General features: G+C 42.4%; 1 protein-coding gene across 1 annotated transcript; it reads left to right on the forward strand.

Moving 5' to 3' along the window:
• Nucleotides 1–5,332: 5,332 nt before the first annotated feature.
• hgd (homogentisate 1,2-dioxygenase) lies at nt 5,333–12,823 on the forward strand. Its single transcript, XM_080050670.1, has 14 exons — nt 5,333–5,456; nt 6,757–6,828; nt 6,955–7,043; nt 7,149–7,254; nt 7,378–7,437; nt 7,533–7,624; nt 7,774–7,808; nt 7,947–8,026; nt 8,210–8,309; nt 8,556–8,680; nt 10,584–10,688; nt 10,830–10,956; nt 11,490–11,671; nt 12,206–12,823. The coding sequence occupies exons 1-14, from the start codon at nt 5,442–5,444 to the stop codon at nt 12,347–12,349; spliced, it is 1,332 nt and encodes a 443-aa protein (XP_079906796.1). The 5' UTR covers nt 5,333–5,441; the 3' UTR covers nt 12,350–12,823.
• The last annotated feature ends 227 nt before the right edge of the window (nt 12,824–13,050 follow it).

The following is a 13,050-nucleotide window of genomic DNA, read 5'->3' on the forward strand; positions in this document are numbered from 1 at the left end:
TTATCCCTGCTTTGACATCTTGTAGCTATCTTTTCTCTCCTTTCAGTCGTCTGTGCTATTTTCCACTTTGTATTTTTCTCCCTTTCATGTCCGTCACGCCTCTTGTTTCTTGACGCTGATACACCTCTCACCTTGATGTCTTCAATCGTCCACTTGTGTCTCTGCCTAGCTCGTCACATTATGTTTTTCTCACGTCGGACCAACTGTTGTTGTGGCTATTTTTCTGTGCTTGTTTTTTTTAATAACTAATCTGTGGCTGTGCAGTAAGCGACATCGCTCACCATGCAGCATACACCATAAAGCCTACACACAATAGCAATGAAAAATGCATTTATGCACAAAAGCATGCAGTACATAAACATACTGTAGACTACAAACAGATGCACAGCAAAATCCTTTTGACATCAATAATTGGTAAATCCTCTGATTAACTTGTAAGAATTGTCCTCAGAGTGCTTAAGTAATTGTGTTTGTGTGTCCCTTTTTTTTTATTGCATGCACCCCCCTCTCTTTAAAGCACATCTTTATAACCAAGCAATTCCAAAGCAATTTTCTCTGTGGGAGGAGAGTGTAATTTTCTATTCTGTGACACTGTGATGTGTAAGAAACTGGGAGCTGGCGCTAAAAGGCGTCTGCAGTGTATGTGTGTGTGTGTGTCTTGGTGTGGGTGTGAGCAGCTTTAATGGCCAACGCGGGGCGGTTGGCTGCGGCGGTGGTGAGCGGGTGCATGTCATGGAAAGGCCATCATTTAATGACTCCCAAATAGTGCCCTCCTCGTTAGAGCTATCGTCCTGGAAACACGAGGCTGTGAACCAGGAGAGCGCCACACGCTGCAACAGTCTTTTATCTTCATATTAAACCATTTGCATAACATTAGCGCGATAGATAGGGATTCAGGAGATACTCAACCTACTCAGGGAGAGACAGAGAGGGTATACTACATGTCCTTGCAAATCTAATCAGCGTTAAATGGAGCTGTCAAACGCGGGTTAGTGTGTATGTGTGTGCCTGTGTGTCCCTGTGTTTGTGTGTGTCCCTGTGTGTGTGTGTGTGTGTGTGTGTGTGTGGCACTGGTTGGCTCATGTCAGGAGTCATTTAACATTAAGCTGCAGTAGTGTGTAACAGGGCTGTAATTACAAAATACAAGAACCCAAGCCATTTCTTGTTAGATGTGACACCCAAATACAGCAGTTATACCTTCTAGTGATACAGAAGATGAGGCCGGGTGGCAACACTTCAGATGTAACACGAACTTGTGTCCTTCACAAAGCTAAGATTTGATTGGGTTTTTCTAGACTTACTGAGCAACATTCACATAGCTGTAGCAACTCTGCAGAGCACGATTGAGTTGCAAATTAGAACAAATTGCCACACAACCATTTTTTTGCCAAATTGCTGACAAGGTTTGCAACGGTCGAATGGTTGCATTTTGTGTGATATGAGCAGGCCAACAAAAGATTGGATTGTATGTATTGTGTAGATTACAACAGACCTATCTGTATTCAGTGGTGTTTCTGCTTTGCTTTGTGTCTAAATGAGCATGTCTGACAGCTGCTTCCCTCTCTGCTCATAGAGGAATACAGAGAAGATGAAGGAATCTCGTTACTATAGAGAAACAAGAGCAGGAGAGTGTGAAAGCACACACTAATTAGTTGTTTCTACTTGCTACTGCCTGATTCATTTAATCAGAAGAGCACTTGGTCCATATATTACTACCTGTGTGGATGTAGTAAATATGACAAATTGGCAGATACAGTACAATGCACTGCTCAGGCTCTAGAAGCAAAGGCCGGTGACCTTATTTATTTGGCCATTCTTGTGAACGTGATATATCAAAAACTCTTTGAGGGATTTTGGTCAAATTTGGCACAAACTCACACCTGGACTCAAGGATGAATTGATAAGATGTTAAAGGTCAAGGTCACTTTGACCCAATGCCTCATGAACGCAACATGTCAAGAACACTTTGAGGGGTTTTCCCCAGATTAGGTACAAATGCACACTTTTACCATAAACGGCTTACATTATGGGGGTCAAAGGTCAAGGTCACTGTGACCTCTTGTGAAAAATGTTTTAAGAATGCATTGAGGGATTTTTTTTTGTCAAATAAAGCCGATCTTACACTTGGACTCTATTGTGAACTGATTAGATTTTGGAGGTCAAAGATTACTTCTGTAGGACCTTCATTTTGTGAGGTCACAGTGACCTTGAACCATATTGTCGCTTCTTAGGAGCTTTACCTTCTTTAAAGCATTGCCTACCATAACTGTACTTTTAATTTTATGCGTCACAACAAGAGGCATATAACCACCAGGCGGTTGTTCTAGTTAACAACTAATAACTTGAGCTGTATATTTCCTTCAACAAATATTTGAGAATCCCTCTGTAAATTCTGGACCTTATGAATGATACATATTGTAAAGCATGTATGGCATCGAACAAGCTAAGGTGCATGATGGAAACTGGCACCATATAAGATACAGTACCTTGGTAGTATAAAAAACCCTGCAAACCCATAGTAAACCCACCAGACACAGAAAGTGCTTGATTGACATTTCCCACTCTATTGGGCAAATGGCAACTTATATTCTTATCGGTGCACTGAGGTTAATTCTCAGGAATAGACTCTTGCAACTTTAACCTGGATGGGTGTCTAATCACCCAGAATAACTATCAACACCTGTGTGGGTGTATGGGGCCTTTAAAGGATAAGTTCACCCAAATAACACCCTGAGGAAAAACATGTTTTTCTCAGATGCCTTTAATTGCTCATAGCCATGCAGATAGACTGAGCCGCCTCATGGACCCAACAGATTAAATCAGTATAAAGTCTCAACAACTTTATGAGTTACATTAATGCACAATTATTGTATTATTATCTAATTATCATAGCCTGCCTTATAATGTGAACATTTGCATTCCTTGGTCAATGTTTTGCACATTTTGTTCTCCATTTCCGACACTTGACAGGCCTTTTCATTTTCATTTTGAAAACATATATTTTACATATTTTTTCAAAGTTTTACATTTTCATTTTTGACTTTTGCACTTGAATTGTCTTTTTCCTTTCAATCGTTATGAATCAAATACTGAAGCAAATCCCTTGTATGTTGGCAACAAAATCTGTTTCAGGTTCTGATTGTGGAAAGACACATTGCAGTGAGTTTTCCCATCAAACTCTTCGATGATTTGAGCAATATGCAAGACTTTGAGGGCCAATATCTTAAAAGTTTGTCTGATAGATCTGACGCAAAATTTTGAACATGACTGGATTCCACTACTAGTACTGCAGGTGGGATGCTATGTTTTAGTGTTTGTGATGTAGGTTAAGTGACCTTGTAACGAAGGTCAGAGTGTAGAAAATGGGGTCGGAAAAATAGCACATGCATTGGTATACATAGGGTATGAAGATTTCGGCAATTGCGTGTGATACGGGAAGCCAAATATGTCATAAAATCCTATGTGCGTGTGTGTGTGGGGGTGTTTTTGTCTGTGGATGTGGTTTTGTGTTTGTGGATTTGGATATTGGTGTGTCGAAGAGATTGCTTGTTTTTTGCATAAGGGGGCTAGACTGTGCCAGGTGAGTGTCCCATTTACTATCAAGCCATTGAGTTCAGCAGGCATCTAATAACAAAGCATTTACGGCCCCACTTACGCATGCATAGATATAACTGTCAGTAGGCAACAACAGTCTCCTCTCTGCCCGTCTCCAGCTATTCCTGCCTCTCTTAAAACACACACACCACCGGATTGGACCACAAATACTCTAGAATTCTATCATCAGACTTTCGGGGATGAAATTAAAATCGCTCATTTTCTTTCTCCATGCAAGGAGCAGATCAATTTCCGGAGATTGGGGACGTGATATTTTCCTGCCATTGGGCTTTCTCGTCTCTGGCACAGCACCCTGACTGGCTGCCAGCGGGGGGCCCCGGGCCTGACTGCACGCCTCGCCGGAGAACAGTTACTTCTGCCGCGGCGAGTTTATTTGCGCCTCGCTATGAGAATTGCCATCATTTACCCTTCCCTCCCAAACACCTCCCCGAAAAAAGAAAAAGAAAATAGACAAGAGGGGAAGCGAGGCGAGATTGAGAGAGGCGAAATTGATTCTTTTTTGATACATGCTGCACGGGGGACATTAGGTACCCCTCGTTTGACCATCTATTTCAAGAAAATGAACTGAATAAATTTGCCGTAAAGTAATGTAGCCTATAGGCCTTTTTTAGGAGGCCTTTTTTGCGGTTGTTCACATCGACAATGAATTGCTCACTGCAGCATGCAGAGGTTATTTCCTGTATAATGGCGGTTTAAGAGAAGTCAATTAGTAATGCTATACAGGAAGGATAACTCGCTTTAAATAAAACTGTGGCGTGTTAAGCAGGACACAATTAAGGACAACTTGAATGAACCAGCGGAGCACTAAATCCAGAGACATGGTGGCCCCCGAGCTAGTGGCATGCTCGCCTCCATTGTAGTGGAAACCTTTCACTTTGCCTGAAGAATAAACACACAACACAGATAGGCTTCAGTCTGAATGTCCAGATGTTGGCTACATGTTTGGTTTTCCAGGACGTGAGGATGTGCATGACAGCATTGTTTGCACAAGCAGGTCCGTATGAGGTCACCACAATTTGACCATGATGACAGTCACAAAACAGACAAAAACTTCATGATAGCCTAAATACAATATGTCTCTGATATAGTAAGTAAGTATCGAAGTACATCCGTTCAAGTATGGAGGCACTTGTACTTTGCTTGATAACTTCTGTCATTTTTACTAAACTATTGTTCGGAACTTCGGAAGCAAATTGTACTTTTAATGTCTCTACATTAACCTTTACTAACTTTACAGATTCGGGGGGATTTTCTTGCTACCCAGCAGAAACTGAATAGTATTTAAAAGTAGCTCCAGACTTTTGTTTGAAACATGGTATATCTGCTGTGGTATTGCTACTTTGACTTAACACAGGAATATGTGAGAATATGCATTTTTTTCCAACTATGTTGAAAAATGTGTTTATTAGGTTTTTATTTCTCCCCTTATCAAAACAGATCATAGGTTTAAAAAATCATTTCGGGATTACAGCTGTCAGTTACCCTAAAAAGTCGTATTTTGCATTACCTGTATATTGCAGTCGAATCTTATACCTAATCTTGTTTGTTGTGGGTCTTGGCTGTTCCTGTGTTTGCTAACCTTTTGGCCATCTGACCCGTCCTTTTCTAGAATGAGGCTTCCCTGTTGCGTCACGGAGCCTTTCAAGGCCTAATTGAAACCATATTGAGAAAGAGGATAAATCCAACCCCCTTTCCCAACTCAGCTCATATACCGGCATGCACTCGCCCTGCAGTGGACTTTTGCTGAAAGGAATGCATTAAAAGTTAATTTTTCACCACCGGAACACTTTCAAACAGCTCCGAAGAAACTTTTAACAGAAAACGAAATGGCTGGACTCAAGGTAAGGCAGCGTTTACATATTAAATACTATTGTGAACTTTATAAACCAGTGTTCGGGAACTTGTACCAAGCCCCAAAAGTTTCAGATGTGCGGTAAAGGATTGCAATCACGTGCAAACATGCTGTAATTTCGGTTTATTTAGAAAACGAAGCGAAGGAGTAGATCGTGCATTAATAAGCAACGTTAAAAAAACTGCATCGAGCCGTCATTCATTATAATAGAAGCAGTACGGCTGACTGAAGGGCGGCGTTGCCCCAAACCAATCAGAGTGCCGCATTCAACAACTGCCCAGATGTTTTCTGAAAACAGCTTCACGGAACAATAATAGTTCAGTTCAAACGGTTTATTTCAACAGAATAAAAATACATTTACATTAATGTATTTTTGCTATGAACACTAAACGTTAGTTCCAACCCACTTAGTGTTGTTGATCCTCTGTGTACATTATGAATCCATTGTTATAAATAAAGCAACGTTTTTCTTGACATCAGTTGAGTGTAGGCTTATATCTAAATGCGTTCTATGGACGAGTTTAATAGTGTCAGCTCGTTGGCAATAGTTCCCACTCTTTTAGAATGAACGCGACTAAATGACAGTTTGTTCCATTTGTACAACGTTTTGTTGTTTTTTGTCTGTCTTCCTAATCTGACACGAATAAACATATTAAAATATTAGAAAAGTAGGAATAACATTATTTTTTTTATGTAGGCTAAGTTTCTGAAATTTCGCACGAACTGGAGCCTCAAACACACCTTTTTTACGCACGCTCCAAATGGCGCACGAACGCGCAAATATGGAAACCATCCGTGGCCGTGAGAGTGGGTTTCGCAGACTAACTGTGACTCAGCAGGATTTCTTCAGACACTGTGCCAAGTTCGTGTTTATTTTCTGGGGTTAGGGAGAACAGAGATGGAAGCTGGTGCATCAGAGCCAGTCTAGACTGATATGTAGCGATAGAGTAATGATCCTATTATAATTGGAATATTGATCAAAAAAGTGCTGTGGAGTCTGTTAGTGTAATTAGTCTGCGCCTGTAGCACAATAACACAAAAGATAATGGATGACTGCGAGGGGGGAAATTTGGCATAACTGCAGTTCGTTTTTTTTAACCATGGATCTAATGTGAATCAATATGACAACAATTAACCAAAAAGACGAGCCTTAATGACAAGCCTTCAAATGTAATTATAAGCAGCGTGAACACATTTATCCTGCATTACAATGAAGCGGCATGGTGTTTACGTGGGTATTTTATTTCTTACCTTAATTTTAGCCTTGGCTGTCTGTCTTCCCCTTGCAGTACTTGAGCGGTTTTGGGAACGAGTTCTCCTCTGAAGACCCTCGTTGTCCTGGATCTTTACCTGAGGGACAGGTACCACACACACACACACGCACACACACACACACACACACACACACACACACACACACACACACACACACACACATACACACACACACACACTGTCTGAACACACTTTGTTATACCCCTCTGTAGAACAATCCCCAGGTCTGTCCGTATGGCCTCTATTCTGAGCAGCTCTCTGGCTCTGCCTTCACCTGCCCTAGACCAGCCAATAAGAGGAGGTATGCTTCGGTTTCTGACATTTCAAATCAGCCCACTCACTACTATAAGTTCATAGACATAAGGAATGACTTAACATTGGTTCCTTTTCATTTGTCTTTCTGCAGCTGGTTTTACCGCATCTTGCCCTCTGTTAAACACAAGCCTTTTACTGCCGTGCCCTGTGGAAATCTAACAGAGAACTGGAACGATGTGGAGCCTGACCCTAACCAGGTATATCACGGCTCAGAAAACCAAGAGTTCCTGCTCTTGAAAATGACCACTAAATAATCACAATTAAACAAGCAGCCAAACATTAAGGTTTGGAAGAGATTCTGACTGAGCTTTCTCTCACAGCTGAGATGGCTGCCATTCACCATCCCCAAGTCAACAGAGAAGAAGGTGGACTTTGTGGCTGTAAGTTTAACCCCCCTCCCCTACCCTATATGACACCTTTTCATTAAAGGTCATCAGGTCAATGATAGGGATTTTGCACATGTTGCTTGTTGCAGGGTCTGCATACTGTCTGTGGTGCAGGAGACAGCAAATCCCGCAATGGCATCGGCATCCACATGTACACCTGCAACAGCTCCATGGTCGACAGGTGTGTATGTATTTCAGCGCAAATGTACTGTATCTCATCATGCAACCAATAGATGCATCTCCATCAAATGTCTACAAAATCCTTGCCGATCATTTCCAAGCTCGCTCCACCCCATTCCTCTCCTTTTATTTATTTTTTTCATGTTCCAGGTGCTTCAACAACTCAGACGGAGACTTTCTCATTGGTGAGGAAATGGGCCTCTGTTGATGTTTTCACTGGCATCTATCACAAGAACAATGATAGCTCAACACCAAACCCTTCTTTCCCCTCCGGCAACATTTTTTCTTTTTCTCTGCTTCCCTTTGTCTATTTCTCTCTCTAGTCCCCCAGCAGGGCGAGATCCTGATCACCACAGAGTTCGGGAAAATGATGGTGGAGCCCAACGAGATCTGTGTCATCCAGGTGAGGTCCATATTTTTTGATCTCTTGAGTTTTCTCACACAATAACCTACTTGTGTCTGCCCTCACACCCCCACTTACCATATTTAGAAACACAGTTTGATTCTCATCGAAAGTGCCCTTCATTATTTATCAGCATATCCCACATTTGATTTTTCAATTCCACGTCTTGTATGTTTTGTCCAGCAAGGGATGCGCTTCAGTGTGGACGTGTTTGGAGAAAGCAGAGGCTACATACTGGAGGTGTATGGAGCCCATTATGAACTCCCTGACCTGGGACCCATAGGTGTGTGTTTGTAGGATGGTTGTGAGTGTGGATACTTGTGCCTATATATGTATTCCTCCATTGCATTTTGAACAGTTTAACATTGTCATTGTGATCCTGTTAGCCAGTTGTAGTTAGCAATTAGCTCCAAGTGTCCTAAAGTAGAGCCATACAAAGCTCCTTGCGTGGCTACAGTATTGCTTATTAAGATGTTGATATATCTTTTGTGTGTGTATGTGCAAATGTATGACAATGTATGTGTTGCAGGAGCCAATGGTCTGGCCAACCCAAGAGATTTCCTTTGTCCAGTTGCTTGGTATGAGGATCGCACAGTGCCCACAGGTTACACTGTCATCAACAAGTACCAAGGAAAGCTCTTTGCCTGCCAACAGGTGTGTGTGTGTGTGTGTGTGTGTGTTAGTGTGTGTGTGTGTGTGAATGTGTGTGTCACATTTGGCCTATTACCCTTTTTTGGGCTTGTGTGTGCTTCAGTGAATGCCATGGAACTGCAACAATGACTAACAGGAAGCTGTCCCAGTGAAGCATATGATCCATTAGCTGCTCCTGCCGATTGAATTGCCATCCCCGATGATTTAATATCGAGGCGTTAGCTGTTATCCATTCAGCAGGTTTCCGCCTCGACTCCCTTATGAGTCTTAATCACTCATAATTAGTTAAGGCATTTTGGAGTTTGCAGACGGCGTATACCTGTGAAGCTTTGCTTTGTGGGAAAAACCTTTCCTAAGTTAAGCGTTCATTTCGCCGTAATTCACTCAGAAAATGATCCCGTCCCTCCCCGAATGTCCTGTTGGGCGCATAATTGGATCGACACATAATGTCTGACAGGAGTTTATTTTTTTACCCAGACAGGAAGGAGGTGGGAGGAGGATAGAGGGGGGGAGGGGGGGGGGGTTTGGGGGGTTGTAACCGTGGAAACCATGTCAAACCACACTGTAATTATGCAGTGTAGGAAGTGCAACAGGGCAAGATACTGTCCTTTTTCGGTAGCAAAACAAACATTTCGCCCAGACCTCTCTTGCAGTCTCTGTCTGAGTATCTGCCCTCTGTTATGTGTTGGGAGGGTCAGAGGTGGAGGCTGCTGGCTGCAACCTGACACTCTTTCCCTGGTGTCCACTCATCTCCCCAGTTAGGAGGGTGAGGCTACATGGGCAAGAGAATAAGGTGTGTGTGTGTGTGTGTGTGTGTGTGTGTGTGTGTGTGTGTGTGTGTGTGTGTGTGTGTGTGTGTGTGTGTGTGTGTGTGTGTGTGTGTGTGTGTGTGTGTGTGTGGGGGGGGGGGGGGGTGGGGGGCTCATCTCAGGGAAGATGCTGCTGCTGCTCCCGTCTGGTCCTGCTGTTTTGTTCCCCCGCAGCGCGCTGAAATTGCTCAAATTAACTTATTATTTGCTTGACTGGGCCAATATGTTTGTGTTTTGTGTGCATGTGTGTGCTCGCCCTCCTCTACACCCCCCCCCCCCTTTTCATTTTAATCGAATATAGTGGCGTCACCGCAGATGAATGTCCAAGAGATTTACCTGCAACTGGCTTTTCCCTAAGGCCTCTTTTGTGCATCGTTAACTACTGTACATGGTTAAGTGGTTAAGGCTTTTTCTTGGGTGTTTATTGGTTACGTAATGCATATGAATGTACGTAAAAGCACATGTCTGTGTATGCATATGGGTTTTGTTGAGCTTGCATTGTGAGTGTGCGTTAGCTGTTCGTGTGTGGAAGAGTGTGAGTGTGCATGTGTGTGAGGAGCACCGAGGTCACACAGGAGGCAGCTTGAGTTGTAATGAACTATATTGATTTTAGAGCTGCTGTTGAATGTCTTTTTTCGCAGTGACATTATCAGAACAGAGAAGCTATATAAAATTGCTGCAGTTTTAACAATCAAGATAAAGAAATATCTCTGCACCCACTGTTACTGCTGCTCCCTCCCCCCGTAAATGCTGCGCCGCCAGCGTCAAAATGCCTCAAAGTTTGGGAAAGTTTGATTGTGAAGCCAATTACCCCATAATACCTGGAGCCTCGTTCCACAAAGAACAGAGGGGAATGAAAGAGAAGAAAGAATGGAAGAGCGAAGCACACCCTCGTTCACAATCAACCCTTTTCATTACCACCAGTTTTTTTTCTGTCTCTTTATGTCAAGAAGTGCTCTCTCTGCGATTGTAAAATTACAAAGAGATTATTCATTATTCCCTCTTCTCTGTGAAAAGCTCAATTTAAAGTCTTTTGTGTTTGTTGCTGGGGTAGCGACGTCTTATTTGTTTGGTTTTGTTCTGTTTTCTGCACGCAGGATTTCTCGCCATTCAACGTGGTGGCTTGGCACGGGAACTACACGCCGTACAAATACAACCTGACCAACTTCATGGTTATCAACTGCGTGGCCTTTGACCATGCGGTGAGAAATGAAACCCACACGCACACACACATTTCAGCACACTAGTACTTTTTGAGTACATTCCTCTTTTGTTCCTCCTGCCAAGTGACCCCAACTATAATTGACTAGTTGTATATTGTTTTACTTCTGATTTTCTAACAGGATCCATCTATCTTTACGGTGCTGACCGCCAAATCCACGCGACCAGGTGTGGCCATCGCTGACTTTGTCATCTTCCCCCCTCGGTGGGGTGTGGCTGACCACACCTTCCGTCCCCCGTACTACCATCGTAAGACTTCTATAACACACCAACACACACGTGTGACTTGCACACCAACACACACGTGTGACTTGCACACCAACACACACATGTGTGACTTGCACACCAACACACACACATGTGACTTGCTTTAACTCATATAAGTGGTTTGTCGGATTTCGGAGGAGAGGAGAAGACTTAAAATAGAAGAAACAATAATGTTTGAAAACCTCTGCTGTGAAGGCGAGGGTGAATTTGAATCATAATTTCAATGGAAATGTCAAATTTGGTCTAGTGAGGCTAATTTGTAGTCATAATGGAGTCTAACATGTCCACTTACCCAACCAGTGTCAAGAGAGTAGAGGATAACAATCCACCTGTGTATCACTCTTTTCAACTGGGGCACCACCACCACCACAGCCCCTTTTTTCTGTTTTCGCCACAGATCTATAAGGCCATCTAGTGGAAATCTGTATTTTCAGGTCATTCTTCAAACAGCAGACATTACCCAGTGCAGTCTAAATGCAGTGTTGTGTTACAGCTCCCCCTGCTTGCCACTTCAGGTAACTGCATGAGCGAGTTCATGGGTCTGATCAAAGGCCACTACGAAGCTAAAGAGGAGGGCTTCCAGCCAGGAGGGGGCAGCCTCCACAGCATCATGACCCCGCACGGACCAGACACCGAATGCTTTGAAAAGAACAGCACTTCTGAGCTCAAACCTGAGAGGGTGGCTGAGGGAACCATGGTAAGATAATAAATAGAATGGAATACATATACAGTAATGCCTTAACGTAAAGGTGCACTATGCAGTTCCAGAGGGGGGCGGGGGAGGGGAGGAGGATTTGTTTACATTTGCAGAGCGTTCAGTAACTTTACAAAACTTATTTTCCCTTGATGAAATTCTTACAACTCAATAATTATATCATTCCTAAATTAAAACTAAGTTATTTTGAGGCACATGGAACCAGTCAGTCTAGAATATGTTTGTAAACAAAACTGTGGGCCCGGCTGCTGTAAACAATAACGGTTTCGGTAAGCTTTCTAACTGCAGTGTTCCAATTTATATATATATATATATTAGGAAAGTATGTTTATTCAAATATGAGAATATACCTCAGAAAATGTTCACTGCTGCCGACACACCCAAAGTTACATAGTGCACTTTTAATCTACAAAAACTACTTTAATTGAGAATCAAAGATTACGTTTTAGGTTAGAAAAACTGGAAACAGAGTCCGTGCCATCAGTGCTTATGTGTTACCTGTCTTTCTTCCTCCAGGCTTTCATGTTTGAGTCATCCTTCAGCATGGCAGTGACCAAGTGGGGTCTCCAGACATGCCAGAAACTTGACAAGACCTACTACAAGTGCTGGGAAACTCTTCGCAGCCACTTTAATCCCAACTGGAAGCCCAGCAAACAGTAGAGAAGTGCCTCAGCAGATCTTTAAACCAAATATATCATACAAAAATAAGAAAAGTTACATGATAAAATGTAACCAGTCAATCCAATGTTTGTTGAACTTGGCTTTCCAAGGTCGGCGCATGGAGGAATAAATTCATACATATAATGAAGACAACTGAAGTAAAGTAAGATAAGCTGTTTCGTGTTAAAAGTACCAGTCATATTCAGACCGTTTGAATTGATTCTGTACGCATACCGGTCTGTGCAGGTCAAAGATGTTGAAAATATGTGCATTTTGTTCGCATCTCCTGCTTTAATGTTACAGTTTGGAAATGAAATACACCATGAAATGGACTATTCCTGCAAAACAGAGTGTGAGATTCGTAAACAGAAGATATGACACAATCTTCTTATTACAAATAAAAAAGGCAATTCATGAGCATCAAAGGGCCTCTCTCACTTCATTACAAACCGACTTTGCTGATACAATGATCTGTTATGACCAGTAGCTAGTGTTGGTAAACTTTAAAATGACTTGAATATTACTCTCTGACTAGTTCCACTCTTTTACTAAATTCAAGATTGTTTAATAATTGTCACGTGTGGTTACGGTTTAGCATTTGTAGTCTTACTTTGAACGGTGACACGTCATTCATCGTTAGTGATGAAGACAAGTGTATCTCATTTACATTTCCTGTGACGATTGTAATGTATGTGGAAAGG

This window comes from Ammodytes marinus (assembly GCF_949987685.1).
Source record: "Ammodytes marinus genome assembly, chromosome: 21".
Classification (NCBI taxonomy): domain Eukaryota; kingdom Metazoa; phylum Chordata; class Actinopteri; order Uranoscopiformes; family Ammodytidae; genus Ammodytes; species Ammodytes marinus.

Coding starts and splice junctions, on each gene's coding strand:
- hgd (XM_080050670.1), top strand. Junction 7,809..7,946: donor AGACGGAGACTTTCTCATTG/GTGAGGAAATGG, acceptor TTCTCTCTCTAG/TCCCCCAGCAGGGCGAGATC. Junction 8,027..8,209: donor ACGAGATCTGTGTCATCCAG/GTGAGGTCCATA, acceptor TGTTTTGTCCAG/CAAGGGATGCGCTTCAGTGT.